Genomic DNA, 20,590 nt, shown 5'->3' with positions numbered 1-20,590 from the left:
GCTCACAATATAAGCGGCTTTGGGTGGAGGCTATGTTGCTAAAGTCATTAACCAGGCTTCTAGGTAGCTTGGGTGTGTGCTATTTGGAAATGGCTGGCAATGTATGCTTCAAAGGCAGTAGTGAGGACATTAGAACTCTAGGGGTCCAGAGTTCACCCTGTGTGGTTATGGTATGAGATTTATGTCATCTGCCAGGCTTTAGAACAAAGAGGCTGGTGAAGGGGGCATTAACACTACTTCCTGGAAGGCTCCAAGTTTGGGCTATGGGTGGCTTCAGGACCTGGATGGGACTCGGCTGCACTAGCAGGGTATAGGCATTCCCTAGTCTTATAGCTTCTCTAAGGGTGTGTTTGTAAACTAGACAGGAAGGGAGCTGTGTAAAATTTATTTCTGAACCTGGTAGTATCTTAATGGTTGGGTAAAGGATGCTTTGCCCTGCAACCTGCCAGCTTCCTGTTGCGCATACTCCCTAGAAAGCACTCCTACCGCCAGCAGAGTGCTCATCCACCTCTTATCTGCAACAGAAGATCCCTTTAAAGATCCCAAATAGAGTTGCTGAACTGTTGTCATGGTTACCAGGGGACAGTTGCGGAGGCCATGATGTTTTCAAGAAGGGTAGTCTTGGATTGCATATCCTGAGTCTCCAAGGAGGCAACAGACTTAAGAGAATGGTTTCTCCCTTCCTTCTCTCTTCCTCCCAGGGCCTAACCACGAACCTGACCCTTGATGACTCAGATGTCCCAGTGATCATCCTAGTCTCAGCCCAGACCAAACCTTAAACAAGGATCGATCTAGGGTGGAAGACTGAGTGATCTTGGCATGTCTTCTCCTGCAAACCAAGAGAACACTGGTCTATGCCTAGGTAGAAGATGCTGCTGAAGTAACTCTCTGGACTCAATGTATTAATAAGGAACACACATCTTGAGCACTGTATACGGGCACTACATAGACCTCATATAATTCACTGACCTAGGAAGGGGCCCGGAGGATGCTGTCCACATGGATCTATGGGGGAAGAAAGGACTTGGAGTGGTGGTGCCACAGGCAGCTCAAGGAAGAAGCAGCAGAGCTGGGATTCAAATTCAGGGCTGCTTGGTTCTTAGGGCAGACCAGTTTCCTCTAAGCCACAGTTGCCATTTTAGATACTGAGAAGAAATGATAGCTCCAAGAGACCCATAACCTTCTACTGGACACAGAACATCCATCTAGTCATTAAGTAGACATGAACTGATTTTGTTCTGAGCCAGATCCTCTACTGGTCACTGGCAACATAAAGACAGATTACACATAGTCTTTGCCCTTAAGAAACTAACCTACTGATACCCACTAGTAATTTAAAAAGAGGAATCTACAAGGGGAAGTTAGGGAAATTGTTCTGGAAGAAATAGTCTCAAGGGGTGTGTGTGTGTGTGTGTGTGTGTGTGTGTGTGTGTGTCAGGGGGAGTGGCAGAAAAGGGGAACAACAGAGTAAGACCCAGCAATACCTATGCTCAAAGAACTCACAGAACTGCCAAGATCACTCTGATGCATACACAGGGAAGGAGAATAATATCTATGAATAAGATCCACATAGGCAAGCACAGAAAGAAGGCTCAAATGACAGTGATGGTGATGATGAGTCTTTGAGACAAGGTCTCACTATATAGCCCAGGTTAGCCTGGAGCTCGCTTGATGTGTAGACCAGGATGGCTTGGAACTCAGGGATTAAAGGTGTATGTCACCACACTGGGTCAATAATATTTTTTTATTTTGCTGGAAATACTTAGGGCTCTAACCTAGTTTTATTTTTCTTCAGTTTTCATTTCCCAATAAAAGGAAACATTTATTCATCACACATCTAAAGCTTATGCTGAGGGCAACATATTACTTCAGGCTCCAGCGGAGTGCATGACAGCAGGTCTACATGCAAAGACATGGAGTCCTTGAATAGAGAGCAAACAGCAAACAGCCAACACGTGAGCTCCAAACCAAATGGCATAAGGAACTAAATGATTGATTTAGTTTTGAAAATCGGACCTTTCAGAAAAGATTTCACTACTGCTGTTTTATACATGCATGTCTCCATTCAAGAGTCACTCTCTGGTGCTTCCCATCCTCAATGTCAACCTTCCTAATGCTGTGACCCTTTCATACAGTTTCTCATATTGTGGTGACCTCCCCACCATAAAATTATTGCTGTTGCTACTTCACAACTGTAATTTTGCTACTGTTATGAATCGTAATGTAAACATCTGTGTTTTCTGAAGGTCTTAGGCAACCCCTGTGAAAGGCTCATTGGACCCCTCCCTGAAGGGGACCATCACGACCATGAGTTGAGAACTACTGCTTTAGACCAAGTACTTGTTTAGAGACATAAGCCACCAGTGTAATGTAATGCCATATACAAGCAGGAGCCATATCCAGGGTCATGTATGCCTGTAAAAAGAAAAGTCAGAAGTCAGGGTACATAGTTTGGAGACTTACTCCTCACAAAAAATGAGTTGCAAAGAGAGATGACAAAGGCATGGAAAAGGGTACTGCCCACGGGACAATAAGGCTTGAACTACGAAGTCTGGCCTTTATTCTCCAGGTAACGGACTGCCATTTTAAAAAGGGTATGAGCAGAACAGGACCATGACTGGATTTTCGGTTTTTAGAAGCATCCTTCCGTTCTGCTTGGAAGGTGGTGAAGTAGAAAACATATAGTTGGTGGCTCAGCCATGGACGCCTACAACATGTGCATCTCAAAGGGAGGATGGTTGAGTAGGCGATGAGGGTGGAGGAATGGGGACTGAAGGGAATCCCTCCGGAGCTTTACATTCTGGATAAGGAATAAGCAGTTCTAGGCACAGTACAGATGCCGGGAAAACCCGCCTCCTTCCATCCCTCGGGGGGCGGAGCTTGGGCCAGAGCACGTGATGCCAGGGGCACCCACCTTTACTCAGGGCAGGCTTCTGGTTTATTCTCGGTTTCATGGGTTGCCACTTCGACCCCCAACACTTTAGCTCAGTGATTCAGTGTGCAAGATGCCCATTCTCTTCCTGAACGTCTCCCCACGGGCTTCCTAAGAAGTCTGCTTTGGGAACACAAATCGCGAGGAATCTTTGCCCACAAAAAAGATGGCGGTGCACCGCTTGCACTGGATGCGCGGACCCGACGCCGACGCCGGCCCCGCTGGGCGAGGCGCAGGCGGAAGAGGCGGCTCTGAGATGACCGAAGACCTTCCTGGGAGGGGCTCTGAGGCTGGGAGGCGTGGCCTAGTCGGAATTGTAGTGTCGGATTGGTCTTCCGGCTGTTGGGCGTGGCCTCCGCAGCACCCCGCCCCTCCCTCATCGAACCGGAAGTGTCTCTCGGTCTTTCCAGCTGGTTGTCATTTCACTCGGCTCGGTCCTGAGGAGAAGGACTCAGCCGCGGCTGCGGGACCTGGGCACCGGAGGCAGTGGCGGCGGCGGCGGAGGCGGCGGAGGCAGCGGCGACAACAGAGGAAGACGAGGAGGAAGAAGGAAGAAAAAGAACAGCCAGGCGGAGTCCTCAAAGACGACGACAGCTGGACTGCGGGACCGGGGAAAAGCGGCGGCGGCGGCGGCCCAGCAACCGTGAGGAGAAACAAAAGCCTCCTAAATTATAGTTTCCAATCAGTCTAGGGGAAAAGAGAGCGCGAGCCCAGGGGGGAGGCTTTTCTCCTTTAGAGTAACAACGGTAGCGGGGGTTTTCCTTTTTGTCCATCCCCCTTCCCCCTCCCCCCGGCGGAGAATCGAACTGAGAGAACTGAACAAACCGCCCCTGGGTCCCATGAGGGAAAAAAATCCCGGAGCCGCAGAGAGGGGAAGAGGCAGAAACCGCAGGACCTTCCAGGTCGCCCCCTTGCTCCCCGCACCCCCGGGCCACCAGCTCGCCCTTGTCCAGTCTCACTAATCCCTCCTGATCGCGACACCCCCCAGAGGGAGAAACGGGTGTTTCCAACCCCTTTCATGGGGGAAAGGAGGCCGAGGGGAGCCCAAGAGCAGCAAACGCAGCAAGATCTGCACCCGGAGCCCCAGGAACAGCCCCAGAGGCCCACACTGCACCCTACAAAAGAACAGAAACAGGACCAGGAACAGCAGAAATCTCCCTGCAATCATCTTTCCTTTAGTCAAGGCTGATTTCCTCTTTGGCAACCAGAAATTCACCTCCCGCCCCAGATAACCTAATATAATCTATCTATATATAAATATATAATATATAATGTTCTTAAATTATTCCTGATTTTTTTAACCAAGCTGCCAAGAAAAGAACGTATTCTCCCCTTAATCCTATTCTAATTTTTATGTGAATCTAAACTGCTGAGGAAGACCATATGTGATTGTTAAATTTTATATATATATATTTTTACTCCGCACAATGCTTATTCTTCTATATCCATAGATGCTTGAGAAGCTGTGTTTCTGTCATTCATGTACATTTTCCTTTGGAAAAAGAAAGCGCCTATTTTACTAACCAAAGACTTGATTTTTACCTTTTCCTTTTTTATTCCCTCCTAGAAATAAGCCCAATTGGATTCATATCAATATTTTAAGAGTTTTTTTTTAAGGTTCTTTTCCATTCAGAGAGACCAGAATTCCAAATCAGAGATACATAGGGTGATAAGCTGTGATCGTTGAGTTAGCTATAAATAAGATACTTCAAGCAAACAAATTTGAGATACAGGGGAGGAAAGCCCTGAGACATTAGGTTGTTTTGCTTTGTTTTTTTTTTATTGTGATATTCTGATCCTAAAAATAATAAATGGGGGATTACGGGTTTGGAGTGCTAGTGCAAAGCAATACTGGGAATAAATCTGCTTTTCCAGTCCGATTCCATCCACATCTGCAGCCTCCACACCATCACCAAAATGCCACCCCCAACCCTGCTGCTTTTATAAATAATAACACAGCTGCCAACGGCAGCAGTGCTGGGTCAGCTTGGCTCTTTCCTGCTCCGGCTACCCATAACATTCAGGATGAGATCTTGGGGTCAGAAAAAGCAAAAAGTCAACAGCAGGAACAACAAGACCCTTTAGAAAAGCAACAACTGTCCCCGAGTCCAGGGCAGGAAGCTGGAATACTGCCTGAAACTGAAAAGGCAAAAGCCGAAGAAAATCCAGGGGACAATTCTTCAGAGAACAGCAACGGAAAAGAAAAGATACGCATTGAATCACCAGTGTTGACAGGATTCGATTACCAAGAAGCCACAGGCCTCGGGACTTCCACCCAACCCTTGACATCCAGTGCATCATCCCTTACTGGTTTCAGTAACTGGTCAGCAGCGATAGCGCCTTCTTCCTCCACGATAATCAATGAAGATGCAAGTTTCTTTCACCAGGGAGGGGTCCCTGGCGCTTCAGCTAATAATGGTGCTCTCTTGTTTCAAAATTTCCCCCATCATGTCAGCCCTGGCTTTGGTGGTAGCTTCTCCCCTCAGATCGGGCCTCTCTCCCAGCACCATCCTCATCACCCCCATTTCCAGCACCATCACAGCCAGCATCAGCAGCAGAGGAGGTCTCCTGCCAGTCCCCACCCCCCACCTTTCACACATAGAAATGCTGCTTTTAACCAGCTGCCTCATTTGGCGAATAATCTTAACAAACCTCCTTCTCCATGGAGTAGCTACCAGAGTCCCTCTCCAACCCCCTCTTCTTCCTGGAGCCCGGGAGGTGGCGGCTATGGTGGCTGGGGAGCTTCTCAAGGCCGAGATCACCGCAGAGGGCTGAACGGTGGAATAACACCCCTGAACTCCATCTCACCTTTGAAGAAAAATTTTGCAAGCAATCATATTCAGCTCCAGAAGTATGCTCGCCCTAGCTCAGCCTTTGCTCCAAAATCCTGGATGGAAGATAGCTTGAACAGAGCTGACAACATTTTTCCTTTTCCGGTAAGATGTTGTTCCATTAATAGATTAAGATGAATAAGGAAGTAGTGTGGTGGAGTATCTGTGGAATGAAAGAATCAGAATTGTTGCTCACATTAGGGACCTTAGGAAATGAATCGGTTACCAGTCTTTATTTTAGCAAACCAGTGTGATCGGAAGAAAACAGTTAACTGTTTCTTGGGCCTTAATTTTTCCATTTATAATTACAGAAACAGGATAGTTAGTGTTCTAATTAATTATTATACCTTTCTTGTTTAATGAGAATTTTCTTCAGTTGCTTGAGGAAGAACGGTAAAACAGTAATGTGTAGCAGAAATGTATTTCATTATGGAAACTAATGAATGTTTTCTGCCTATCTGAAGGAACTAAAAATGACCTTTTTTTGACATTGTAAGGTAGGGAGTCACTGAAAGGAACTCAGAGTTCCAGATTTCCTCCTAGTTATATTTAGATGTGGACTTTGCAGTCTGAACTGATCAATTCAGCAATTCCTCTTAGACCTCTCTGCAAATTCTGACCTTTCTTGTGTCAGTAAAGATTACTAGTTAGGGAGAAATGATGCAGATAGTTTCTTTGTCATGCTTCAGGTTTATTTATCTGTCTGTCTATTTTGCAGTGCTGGGTATACTCATTTCTTTTTGAATACCATGAAGATGTTGATTTCAGAATGCCTGTTTTGTTTTTGGGGGTTTAATGTTTATTTTGTTTTTTGGTATGTGATGCCTTTCACCTACTTGTTTATTTTCCAGTGTTAACACTTGGGGTGTAGATAATTAGACCATTCCTAAAAATAGGTCTAGGCAAAGATCGCTTGTCTTTGTGGCTACTAGTATATCCCTTTTCTGGTAGGAATCATATTGTTTTTGAACGAATGAGCAGCCAGTTTGTCTTGCAGAAACAAGGTAAAGAGAATTTCATGTCTTAGCTCAGGATCACTTGCCACACTCAATTTATGAACTGTATGTAGAGTGATCCTTTCTACATCCTTAGAAAATTTATAGAAAGTAGTAAGGTCCATCGAGCCCGTCCTCATATCAACTGTGAAAGGTAAGTTCTATCATTATCCCATTTACAGATAAGGGAAGTAAACACGGGCTTAAAGCCATGTGTGCATGAATGTGTCACCACATGTGTTTCAGCAAAAGGTTTTTTTTAGATACACTTCTGCAGGGACTAAAGCATATTATAAAACAGTTGTAGTGTTCCTATTTAAGGGAAGTGAAAGTTTGCTAGAGAGAGCCCTGTGTCAGTTCAAGGAGTTAAGTAAATATCTCTTCATTCCTTAAGGATACAGGTGTAAGGCATCTTAAAATATTTGGTCAAATTTAATTTTTAATTTTCTTAAAAAGACTTTAATTTTTGCCTGTCAAAAAATTGTTGGGATTTTGCTTTTAGAAAACATTATTTTTTGCTCAAGCCAAGTGCAGTTGTCATTTAGTGACAGGTAAATAGCAGTTCAGGACATTGACTTGGCTTTAAAAAGTTGTTGTTAATATTCATTAGAATATAAATATTACAGCAGTTTAATGCAAAGGTGACTTATGAACTATTTATGCATTACTGATTTTAAAAAACAAACCTTTTACTAGATTATGATTAGAATGGGAATTAAATATTCTTTTCTTTCTTACTAGCTACTTCTTATGCTAGGAAGTAAACTTATGTGATGTTATGATCATTCCCTTGTTCTGAGCATCTTAATTTATGATAAAGATTTGTTTGGGGAAAGTGAGAGGTGCAGGAAATGAAATATCTATATATGTGTGTCATGTCTTCTCCCCATGACACTGATGGTATGTGGAATCCTTTTGATCAGTTTTGTTTGTTATTAAACTATTTATTAAATAATAGAGTAAGATTTATACTAAAAGTGATTGTTAGAAATTAGATCTTTCATAGGGTTGGGGATGTCACTCAGTAATAATAGAGCATTTGTCTGGCCTGCAGAAGGCTTTGGATTTCATCTCCAGCACTGAAAAACAATGACTTTGCTCTTGTCTTTTCTTGTCTATTATGCTGAGGATAGAAAAAGGGTGCTCGGTAAACCCAGCTCAAATACAGAAGAGTTGGGTGTGATAGCGCATGCCTTTAATCCTAGCACTTGGGAGGCAGCTGGGTCTCTGAGAGTTCAAGGCCGGCCTGGTCTACACAGCAAGTTTTAGTCTAGTCAGACTACCCAGGGATACCCCGTCTCAAAAAACAAATATTTTTTTTCAAATATGAAAAGATTAGAGAGTACATCTTCTTCTCCCCATTTCTATCATTTTTTTTAGTGGGTTTACTATGAGGTTATAATATTCGTATGCAATCAGGATAGTATGGAATACTAAAAAGAAATTACCTGAAATATTTCTAATATTGAGCAACAGTTAACTAGCTTGAAATGAACCAGAATACTTTTTACATTCAATTACTGCAGGTATGTTTATGTTCTGACTATATGCAGGGTTTTTAAATTAATAACATTTAAAAATTAAAATTATTTTCTTTATGTTTGTGTGTGATGTGTGTGCACACATGTGTACATACGAGGGTCAGAAGATAACGTACACCAGGTACCTTCACCACGTAGATCCAGGCATCAGACTCAGGTGGTGGTTTTACCCAGTGTGCCATCTTGCCTGACCCCACCCCCGACCCTGCTTTTTTTTTTTTTTTTTTTTTTTTTGTCCATTTTCAACCTTCTGGTTTTTCCACGTTTATGAAACCTAATGAGACATTCCAATAGCCTTGTAACTGATCCATGAAGGAGGTATATTTTGAGAAAATTTTGGTTAAAAGTTGCTTCTGACTTTTTATTTAGTCTAAAGCTTGAAGGTATAAATTGGGAAGGCATGACTTAAATCCTGTTTTCAGACACATTAAATTAATATGCATTTAATAATATATAAGATGCCTTTATATTCTAAGTGCTTTATATGTATTAATTTACTCAGCAATCCTATGAGGTGGAAATCATTATATACATGCAAGATTTGGCTCTTAACCATTAGTTATACTATGGTGCTCTTCACAAAATCATAATATAAATGGGGGTGAGAGGAACTCTTCCCAGAGCAAGTAAGATGAAAGGAAAAAGGTAACTATATGTATGACCAAAAGCTGAGCGTAAGCCAGATGTAGTTTCTGCTACCCTGGAGACTGAGGCCATCCCCACCCCAGGGGGTGAAAGTCTAGACCTTATACCAGCCTGAGTAACTTAGTGAGGCTTTCCATTGAACAACAAAAGTTGGCTTGTGGCGTTTTACAAGTCTAAATGTTAAACTTCCTAAGTTAAGGTCAATAATTAACATTTTTTACATTTATTTATTTATTACACATATTTAGGTATATAATATTATAATAATACTTAAAATTATTTTTTACATGTATTTATTGTATTTATGTATACATGCATGTCCTCCATCTTTATTGGCAGAGAGAATTCAGTGTTTTACTTAGGGCTCCATTTGCTCTTGCCTTAGACACATCGCTTTGTTAAGTTTTCTAAATTACACAAGTAATTCTTATTACTATAATAACTTACCTGGTGTTGTCAACTTAGTATTCTTAAAGTTATGTCTCAAACTGTGTGCTTAGAAACAAAGTCACTGCAGTGCTTCAGGTCGACAAGTCTTGGTGAGTTATTAAAAAAATCATAACACACAGCCTCATTCCATTTTATTTTTCCTTAATGCGATTACAAGATAGTTGTTTTTGTTTTTGTTTTTGCATAGGAAATCTTTTGTTTGACTTAGAGAGAAACCAATTTTGTAATTGTGAAATATATGCTGGATGGTTCTAGCCATGGCAGAATTGAAATACTGGAAAACATTCTGGGAAAATCCTATGAAGTAGAGAACATCTTCTTTGCGGAGAGCTTCTAACTAGGTCCATTATTTCCTGATGGAGCTGAAACCTTTTTTTAACCCTTTCCCTTCTGTGTTTTCCTCATTTTTAAAAAAGAAATTTTTTACTTTTTATTTTTTTGTGGTCTAGGTGATTTGTCTGTATGTCTATGCACTTCGCAAGGCCTGCAAACCTGCAGAGGGCATTAGATCCCCCAGAACTGGAGTTACAGATGGTTCTGAGCTGTCGTATAGGTGCTGGGACCTGAGTCCAGGTCCTCTGCAAGAGCTCTTAAGCACCAAGCCTTCTCTCTAGCACCAGGGTAGAATTTTTAACCCTATTTTGTGTGTGTCTGTATGTTCCTGGAAGCCATGAAATATGATCAAAAACTGTTCTAAAATGTATCAGGAAACGTTTACTTTTTGCAAGCCTAGCAAATATGGACTTGCTGATTAAAACTAGGAAGGTAATGTTTGGTTGATCAGGGTAAGCTTGTGAGAAGAATCCTTGGTGGTTCTCCTGAGGAAGAAACCATTGAAAGTACTCTAAAATTAACGTAGGCTTCTGTTGGGATTTTACAGTCTAAATTCATTTTTCTTTCAACTTTTTCTGTCCTGGTAGAGTGAAAACAATCTTGAAAGCTCATGCTGTCACATTGTTTCCAACAAAGTGCTATATATACCTGGGCTTTTGGTCTGGTCACAGATAAGATAGGGTGAACAGCATTCTAAGCTTGAAGGTCACAAGCCCACACCCACTATGACTATTAATCTCTCTTAACTTTTTGTGACAAATACTCAATTTGTACATTTGAACTATCTAAAGATGTGTTGTAGAAATTAAATGAAAGTTTTTGGCTGATCTATTTAGGGAAGGATACATATTTTAAAATTTAATTTTAGTGTAGTTTTCATCACATTATTGAAAAGAGATTGAGTTACATTTTCTAATGTTAGACAATAACTGATAGATAAATAAAATTGTATATATTATGATTTAAGTCAGCTTCTGACTGTAAAATATGAATAACTACTGAGAAAGACTATTGATGTGAGGCCAAACTGTCACTGGACTGAGATACACTTAAATTTGATTCTGAACTCAAATTGAATGGCTTGGAGTAAGTCTCTTAAATTTTGGAAGCTGATAGCTTATTAAGGTAATAATGGTGAAGGATTGTTGTAAGGCACCGTGAATGTGTGGTCATGCTAAAGCGGAAAACATGTCTCTCAAACTTTGAGTAAAACTGTGAGGTGAAGATAATCTCTAATGTAGCTTAGGGTCTCTAACCAATTTGAAGCACTCAGTAGCGTGTACCTTGTTGTTCGTACTCTGCTTCTCAACGTGCACCTTTACAGTCAGCTATGCCTACAACCTGGGAGAGAGAAATCAGTTAACAGAGTTACAAATTTTTCTCAGAAAAGCAAGTTTTAGAATGAGTTTATATATACATAGAAACTTTGATTTAAAATTTCACTTTACTGATTGCCATTTGGTCACAGAGTATAAAATAATGTTCGCAGGCATACAAAGTCGCTTATTTAAGAATTTATTTCTAAATTCCCAAATATTACAAATTTCCAAATATTTTTTGGAAATTTTAGAAATTTCTATTTTAGTAATGGTCACATTTACATATTATTTTTGTTATACCTAAACTTGAATCTTTTAATTTGCCTTAAAGTTTAATCAATTAGCTCCTGGAATAAAATGGAATTAAACTATTAGGTTAGTTTATGATTCCTTATAATATTAAAAAATGCATGCTGAATATTACTCAAACATTAGAAAAGGTTAGAGAAATATTGTATATTATCAAATCATTTTTGTGAGAGTCTTGAACCTATTTCATAACATAGTTGCTCAATAAATTTATGCTAAAATGTTAAAGTAGAAAATAAAATTATAATAAAATAATATAAACACATTTTAATATTATATCTATAAATAAATATTAAAAGTCATACAATATCCAGTTTAAATCTATGATACCATTTCCAACTTCTTATGAAAAGTCACACATTTTCTAATAAATATATTGTTCTTTTAATATATAAATTTAATTTATGTATTCTTTACTATATATTATAGTATTTAAAGCAACACATAATAAAATTCATGTTCTTATTTTAGATAGGATGACCTGGGACTTGCTATATAGCCCAGGCTGGCCTTGAACCTGAAATCTCCTGTATGTGCCTCCCAATTTCTTAGATTATAATCCAACTCCGTGCAAACTTTTGGATAGCAGAAGTCTGGTCCTGCTTCATGTCAAAGAAAACCAGATCAACTATATAAACTTTGGTTAGCATTAATCAGCCTATATCATTCAGTATTTTGAAAGATTTTTGCATAGAGTTGTTTTATTAAAAGTTTTAGGCACCAGGTATGGTAAATGCCTGTCTCATGTTTATGGTCCGAATTATTAAACTTTAAAAATACATATAAAGTATGTTAGTACGTCCCAAATTGTACTGTACTAAAGCCAGACAAGTTTGATTTTGCTGAGTTTTTTTGATATACCCAGTCCTTTTTATACACCTAAAGTAAGGTAATCTTCTGGTATTCTGTATTTCAAAGCCATACTTGTCTTTAAAATGTCAGGTAACAGTTTAATAATAGTTTTTTCAGGAATCTTAGAAGGTTGTATCTACTTAATAGGTTCATGGTGCTAGTTAGTGAAATATATGCTGCCATTTTGTTATCTATGACCTCAAGAACATTTCTACCCTTAAAATAATCTTAGTTATAATAAATCATATCTGGCCTTAAATATGGCTTTACTATTTACTAGTCATATAATCCAGGACAAGCATGCTACTGTCCTGATTCTTCATTTGTTCATTTCTTTTCTCTGACCCTTTTGACAATAAAGTGAGATTATGTCTAATATTTGTCTTCCAGAAGATTCTGCTATTAAAAGTAGCCGTAGTCAGGGCTGGCAAGTGGGCTCAGCAGGTGAGAGGAGCTCTGGCCAAGACCGCTGCTGTGGGTTAGATGCTGAGACCCGGGAAGCAGCAGGAACAGCCAACTCCAAAAGCTGTCCTCTGATCTTCACACCCTACTAGATCGCATTTGTATGTGCATGTGCAGAACACGCGCACACACACGCACACACACACGCGCACACACACACACATGCACACACACACATACACACACAAATAGAATAAATCTTTAAAAATGTACTAATCCAAATGTTATTTATGAATAACAGTCTCTTTAAATGTCAAAAAGCAGCTGGTGAGGTGGCTCAGTAGGAACATGTATTAGCCACCAAACCTGGTGACCTGTGTTTGATCCATAGAACCTTCATGGGAGAAGGAGAAACTGACTCCTTCAATTTAATCTTCTGATCTCAGTGAGGGGGGTCCATGGCACTCATGCACCTGTACAAGTATGTATGTACACACACACACACACACACACACACACACACACACACACACACACTAAAGAAAAAATGCCATTTAAATGTGGAAATCATTGTATTACTGCTGCATGATGATTAAACATAATTTTAAAGAATGAAGTATGATTTTAAACAAAATTGTTGCACATACACAATAGTGGAACTCAAGCTACATAATGTTTATTTTTCTGAACGCAAATAAATACAGTGTCTAACTGGTGACTTTATCCCCCTTTTTGATTTGGTTTTCTTCCCATGTGACTTTTGATATTTTATTATGGAAAGTTTTAAATATTGACTAGGCAAAATAGTGTCCTGAACTCCTACATACATGTCACATGACTCCTGGACAGTCTTTTCACCTACACTCAGAACTCTTCTCTGCCATATATCTTAAAGCAGTTCTAGACGTGGTTGGAGTTCACTGTGAAAGAACACACTTTCCAAGATACAAAGTCTTTGGGGATTTGCAAAGAGCATCTTCCAAGGGTCTTTTAAAGATATCGATGGCTCCCATTTCTGTCATGCCTGCTCAGCCTGTTTTCCTTACTCAGCCTAGTGTTATCCCACAAACACCAGTGGCCTCATCGCTTTCTGAGACCTCAAAACAAAGTAATAAAATAAGCTCGGCTAGAGCAGCAAATCAGCTACTGGTGACTGGAAAATCTCAGTACAGTATAATATTCTTCAATTGTGGCCTTCTAGTTCTAGGCTTCTGTGGAACCATAGGTATAATATCTGGGAAGAATTCAAAAGAACAGCTCAGGACTGTGCTTTGGGGATTGTTTTTCTGTTTTGTTTTTAAAAGGAATCCAGGGGTTTGAGATCTTTTGGAGGCCTGTGGAGTGCTTCAATCATATTCATTCACCTCTTTTTCAATATACAGGTTTTCACTTTTAATGGGTTGTAGTAGGAATATTTGTCTATGGCCAAAGAGGGCCTTCTCATGAAGAGTACCGTTTGAGAACTTCCTATTATGTTCTTGTGAATTGAGGAGTGTGTTCTGCCTAGGAGACTATGAATATGGGGCAGCCTTGTTAGAGGGTGAGCATTGAGTGCTTTTTGTCATCATTGTTAAGGGTCATAAAAAAGAAGGGATATCAAGGGTTGTAAAACATAAGTCTCAGCTTAGGCATAAAACTGTACATTTTGGGTTGTTGTCCCTCTGTTAACTGGGCCCTGGGCTGGCCAGGCAGACATGGAGAAGAGGAACTCTCCCAGCTCTTTAGGGTCTTTCATGTGTTGTTATGACCTGACTTAGTCTCTCAGGACAGCATTTTAGTTTTATTTACTTTCTTTAAAACAATGGCTTCTTGGGGTTGGGGATTTAGCTCAGTGGTAGAGCGCTTGCCTAGCAAGCGCAAGGCCCTGGGTTCGGTCCCCAGCTCCGAAAAAAAGAACCAAAAAAAAAACAAAAAACAAAAAAAAACAATGGCTTCTTGTGGTGAGTAGCTTGTTAAATAGGAAAACGTTGCCTGTGATCTTTTTGGATGTAGAGGTTTGGGTTTATTATGATAACCTATATGAAACTGGCCATAGTAAAGCAAGGGACAACTGGATTATTCAGATATGCCAGTGTCCTGTTTTCAAAATGTGACTTATATACCACAGAGAGAAGGCATGCAGGGATGTACTCTGAGTGTGCCTGCTACCTGGTGGCCATTGGGCCTTACTTTACATACCATGTCTCTTTTCTCACCAGTTTTCTGTTTGTGTGCATGCATATGCAGGTGCAGATGCTGGTGTGCACACATGCATAGATCAGAGGAGGATGTTGGGGAGACAAGACCTCTCACTGGACAGGAAGCCTCAACATTTTGGCTAGGATCTGGCTACTTCACAGTACTGAAGTTATAGGCACATGAAGTTGTGCCTATCTTTTTTTTTTTTAATTTTATTTATAGATCCTAGGTTTTTTTCATTTTTTCTTTTATTGAAAATATATCCTTTTCTCATACAATATGTCGATATAGTTTCCCCTTCCAGTTCCTCCTTTCCTTCCCATCCTTCTGAATCTACTCCTTTTTTTTTCCCCGTCTCATTAGAAAAGAAGAGATAAGCACCAGTTATGACCAAATAAGATGTAATAAGATAAAGGAAAAAAACATCATATCAAAATTGGACAAGGCAACCCAACAGAAGGAAAAGAGATCTAAAAGCGGTGTGCCTAGCTTTCCATGTGGATGCTTCGAGCTCAGGTTCCCACACCTACAGAGCAAGCACTCTTACCCCAGCCATCTTCTCAGTCCCTCATCACAATTTTACAGAGATATTTCTGAGTGTGTGTATGAAGAGTGTCAAGATTTCTTATCCATTAAGTAGAGATTTAAAATCAAGTCTTACAATGAGCTATTTTTTTCCAAGCAAGGTTAGAATGATTAAGTAGCCAAGAAGAAGGAAGTCCATTGAACTAATGGAATCTAAATTACCAGTTTTGTTTTTTAATTCAAATAAATGGCAACAAGTTTTTTAAAAAATCGCTTCAAAGATTTTTATAATATTCAAAATATGTAAATACATGTTGCATTTAGTGAAGGGAAAGTAGAAGGCATTTTTCTCAAAGGCTTTCTGAAGAGGTCTTCTGATTTATCATCTGGGAACCAAATGTTTGTGAACAGAGCAGATTGATTCAGCCACAGTGTAGAATTCCGTGAGGGATGTTTAGTGACCTAAGTAAGACTCGTCACCTCCGTAGAAGGTGTTATGATGAGGAAGTAGACTCCGAAGTGGAGTGCTGAAGAACTGGGAGGGCTGTTAATGTCTTCACTCTGCTCCTCTTCCCATTACACAATCGCTTCTTTTATGTCAACCCCTGACACTACCTGCGCCCAGGCCATGCAGACCCAACAAAGAATTGTATACCTTGTGGATGTCAGTAATGAACATTCTAGGTTATGGCATGACTTATTTAAATAGATTTTCTAAAACCAAGTCTTCTGAAGCTAGACTTCACACCACTTACAGTGTGACTTTAAGTTTCATAGTCCCCAAATGGGATAAGAAAAGGTAATGACTCCACCACGTGGCACCTGTAAGAAGCTAATATAGATAAATGATATGTAGCTTGTGTGAGAAACGCAGCTCAGAGCCAGGAGGAACAAGGCAGCCTCTTGCTTTACTGGTTGCAGTAGTGTACCTGTGCTGTGGGAAGATTATAGTCCTGTCCAGGGAGATAAGCAGCAGCCTGTCTGTCTGATGCAGCCTGACAGTGTTGAGGGACTCTAGGGAAAGAAGTACTCTGTGCTGGGGTGAGAGGCCATTTGGAAGCAGAGTCCTGAAGGCTAACTATACAGTCACCTCTTTGTGATTTGTGTACATAAATAGCATTTCATCCAAGACGAATATTTATATTTTGGAAAATCTTGGATTAAAACTCCCATAGTTAGCTTTGATTAACTATGAGCTCTCCCAGAGCTTTTCAAGCTTCCTATTTGTTTTGGCAGCTGACACACTGGCATAGACTTTCCTTTTGAACCAAAATATTTTCCTTTCCCTTCTTCACCAGGGAAAATTTAAGCCAGAAAGAGAAACTTCCACAGCCTGATTTGGAAGAGCAGGCTGAAAGTGATCATCAGAAGGGAAGGAAGAAAGTAGGGAGTTGAATTTTGACTTGGATTCTTAACTAACCTGGTTACATTCAAGTAACTATATTGTGTGTATCATCCCAGTCTGATAGCACCCAGCTACAGAGATGAATGTTTGAAAAGGAGCCAATAAAGAGTGGTGGTGGTGGTTAGCATGGGATATATTTAATGAGAAGACTTAGTCTGAAGACAGAATCTCTGAACACAGAACAGCATCCAGTACAAAATACATAACGTGGTGGTCTGGTTTCTTACCAAGTGAACATGAATATCCCTTTAAATAAGAGTGAAACCGGAGAAAAATATGCCTTGAGGGTCTCTAATCCTAGGAGTTGATAGAAGAAATAATTTCCCTCTATAACTGATTTTCAAGGAAATCCATAACATTTAACAGATGGCAGGTACTGATATTTTACACAAAGACTCATACTTGGTGTATGACAGGATCACATTTGGTGAACAGTGTGAACGAGGATACAGCTCCTTAATGGTCAGCCATGAATCTTAACTAGAGGAATGAGCATGTGCGTCAACTGACTTTTTAAATGGAGATGGCTCATAGGGCATTTGATCGACAGTTTTGAGAGGAGACACATTAATAAATGTCTACAGGCAGTTATGCTATGTTGTTAGATAAAAAAAGAATGACGGGCCTAAGATAACTGATCATAGGTGTCAGGGGTAATAGTGATGGTGTAGATGCCAGCTTTGTGTTTTGTTTGCTCTTGATGGTGTACTACCTGTTTTCTTCAAGAGCAGCTCCCCATTTGTTGAAGTTGAGCTTGATTTGTATTTTTTGAAGGTATATGCTATAGAGTTTGGAGAACAAAGCTCCTCTCTTTATAAGGAAATTTAAAATATTTCTTTTAGCTTACTTAAGATGCAGAATAATAAGATGCAAACCACACCCCCCAAATAGCTAAAGAAAATAATCTGTTGATGGGATATTTAATTAGTAGATTTTAGTGTGTTGTCCCTAGTCTCAGATGGAGACTTGTCAGAGGTATGGATTCTTACACTCTTGTTCAGGTGACTCAGTTCTGTTCTTAAAGAACAGGCCATGCTGAGCCCTCAAATGTAAACATGGCTGGCTGGGCGTGGTGGTGTGCACCGTGAATCCCAGCACTCGGCGCAGGGGGCAGAGACAGGAGCTCTATGAGTTTGAAGCCAGCCTTGTCTACATAGAGAGCCCTAGGCCATAAGGTTGCATAGTGAGACCCTGTCTCAAAACACAAGCTACAACAAAGCGAAGTCAGAACATTGCAATTAAGATGTTTGTGGGGCCTTGAAATTATAGGTGTTCTTTCATATTTATGGATAGTTATTAGGTTCGTAGGTCTTAAAGCTACAGGCCTAGGTTCAAATTCTGTTGTACTACGTGCCTGACATAAAAAAGTCATTCTGTCACTGTAAGCTTGTTTTTTCATCTGTGAAAGGAGATAATTGAATATGGGATTATATAAGACTTGTGTGAGGGATAAGTGAGAGTATGCATCTGATATTTGAAATGAGCTGCCAACACTATTGCTATTAGAACCAGTTCTGATAATTTGGTTTGCAGTTGATAACCTGTCAATGCGTTTGTCATGGATATAATGTGTATTCCTTACCTAAATGTCATCCCAGTGGGCGACAGGACAGGGCTTTGTGTTCTCATGTGCTTTTCAGAGTCTGTTGCATCCTCGTCACCATTACACGTCTTGTTCATTTGTTGCTGCTGCTGTTGAGCATTATTAGAGTACTTACTGTTTTCCAGACCTTTGCCATATGGATGCCCTCAAAGTCCTTTAAACAGGCCTCCCCCTTACTCGGTAAATAAGTCTCAGTGGTCCTGTGATGTCTACAGTAGTGCCACTGGCTTTGGAATGAGGTGTCAATCATAGCTGTGCTGCTGAACTCAGCAGAGATTTGCCTATGTAGAAAATTGTATATATTTTCATTAGTCTTAGCTTGTATTATTAAAAGGGAATAACAGACTCTAATTTAGGAAGTCTGAGGCATATAATTAAGACAGTGCTGGTACTCTACACAGACTGATTGTGGGTACTTAGTTGGTGCTCAGTACAGAGAGGTTCAACTTTTCTCCCAAGGGAGCCTGGCAAAGGTAGTTTGAAAAAAAAATACTTTTGATTGTGGAGTTGATTGTGGAGAGAGTGTTGTTTAATTTCTTTTTCTTTTTCTTTTTTTCGGAGCTGGGGACTGAACCTAGGGCCTTGCGTTTGCTAGGCAAGCGCTCTACCACTGAGCTAAACCCCCAACCCCGTGTTTAATTTTTACAAAATATTTTATTTTTTCCTCAAATCAAATGGTAATTTTTTAAAAAAGCTTGTTGTTATTTTGCTTTTTGTTTGCATAATGGGCTGCTTAGCCCTGTTAAAGAGCACTGGGTCTATAGTTCTATGCTAATTTTTTTCTTTTTCTTTTTTTTTTTAACCCCAAAGAAGGCCTCAGGTTCAATCTCTAGTGTCTGAGAAAGGAAACATTCACCTTCTTACTCTCAGTGACCTCTACCTTTTGTAGACTAAAAAGGAACTTTGAGTAGTGATTTAAATCCAGATCTTTGGTTTTTGACATAGTTGTCAAAACTGATAAAATATACATCCTTCAAGAGCTCAGACAATTACAATATTGACAAACCAAAAGAAAACTGGCTGAGGATATAGCTCCTTACCAGAACACTTGCCTAGCACATGGAAAGCCCTGGATTCTATTGTCAGATCTGCAGACACAAACAATTGAAAAGCATTTTGTCCTAGGAAAAGATAGTAGACATCTAATGAAATTCCTTCCTTTTCTAGACTAGGAAGGCCTTCTGCAGGACAGCAGCATCCTGCAGAAGTTGAGGCCTCCTGGTGTCTAATACTCATTGCATTGACTTAGGTTGGGGTTCGTGTTTTCCTCATTGGTTCAAGGACAAGTAAGAAGAGATGTCACTTGATAAATTTTCTATTTTACAGATACTCTCTGGGAAATAGATCCTAGAAACAAATCAGCAATTATATATGGTCCATTTTGTAGTTTAAAGAGGCAAAAGGGGAAAAAAATTGGAAATCAAACCCTCCTTGATAAACCCAACTTTGAGTAGGAAAAGTGACATTGTTCTGTTTCTGTGTGCTGGCCTTACTATTGTATCTCTATCATTCTACCTACTTTCTATTAGCACAAGACAGGATTGTTAAAAATAGAAAAGATCACCCAAGGAGAAAATTAAGAATGATAAATTTTGAATCCCCATTAATAAAAAGCTAACGACAAAATATGTGCCTTTTGACCCCTTGAATTACCAGAGCACTGAGGAAACAAACGTTCTATACATGAAGCCTATAGTAATTCTGATGGCGAGTATGTTTGGGTTGTGGGCAAAAATGCCCATTCCGTGAGGTTGGAAAGATGACAGGGCTTGTGCCACTGCTCTTAGACTTTGCGTTCATCAGTGATCTGTTGAGGCTCTCTCCTTCTAAACCATATAGAATCTGGGCATCTGCCTGAGCACACTGCACCTAAGTGTCAGTACCAATTGCTCCAAGTTTATGTATCGGCATTTACCTGTGAGCCTGTAATTAAATTACAAAGAATTGAAAGAAAAATAGTATGGATTTAAAAGGGATTGAGGTAGGATTTTAATCCAAAAAGTACTGGAATTTACATTTTTCATTTTAGATTCTAGTTTGGCATACTTTTTTGGTTAAAGTCAGTGATTATTAAATGTAGTAGAAGTCTATGTTCTGCATCCATGGGGCCTGAGTAGCCATGGAGTTTACTAAGTTTTTTACTTAGTAAAGTTTTAAGTAAGTTTACTAAGTCATTTACTAGTGTCCCATTAACAAACAGAAGCTTTCTTGACTTACTAGAAGTAGCTTTTATAAAAGAAGCCACACAAAACCACTGTTATATTTTGTAT

At 39.9% G+C, this 20,590-nt stretch overlaps 1 protein-coding gene across 4 annotated transcripts in view; it reads left to right on the top strand.

Annotated features, from left to right (window-relative positions):
- The first annotated feature begins 3,348 nt into the window (after window positions 1–3,348).
- Window positions 3,349–20,590, top strand: part of Cpeb4 (cytoplasmic polyadenylation element binding protein 4) — a 62,714-nt gene continuing 45,472 nt past the window's right edge. For 3 of the 4 annotated variants that reach the window (XM_087571561.1, XM_087571560.1, XM_087571559.1), the window contains exon 1: window positions 3,349–5,868. In XM_087571561.1, coding sequence (XP_087427687.1) covers window positions 4,744–5,868 — 1,125 coding nt within the window. In that variant the 5' untranslated portion in view covers window positions 3,349–4,743. The remainder of the gene's footprint in view (window positions 5,869–20,590) is intronic. The other variant, NM_001106992.1, reaches the window with a different exon arrangement.

The sequence above is a fragment of the Rattus norvegicus genome, chromosome 10, assembly GCF_021556685.1.
Source record: "Rattus norvegicus strain SHRSP/BbbUtx chromosome 10, alternate assembly SHRSP_T2T, whole genome shotgun sequence".
NCBI lineage: Eukaryota > Metazoa > Chordata > Mammalia > Rodentia > Muridae > Rattus > Rattus norvegicus.
This window is presented reverse-complemented; position numbering and strand designations above follow the sequence as displayed.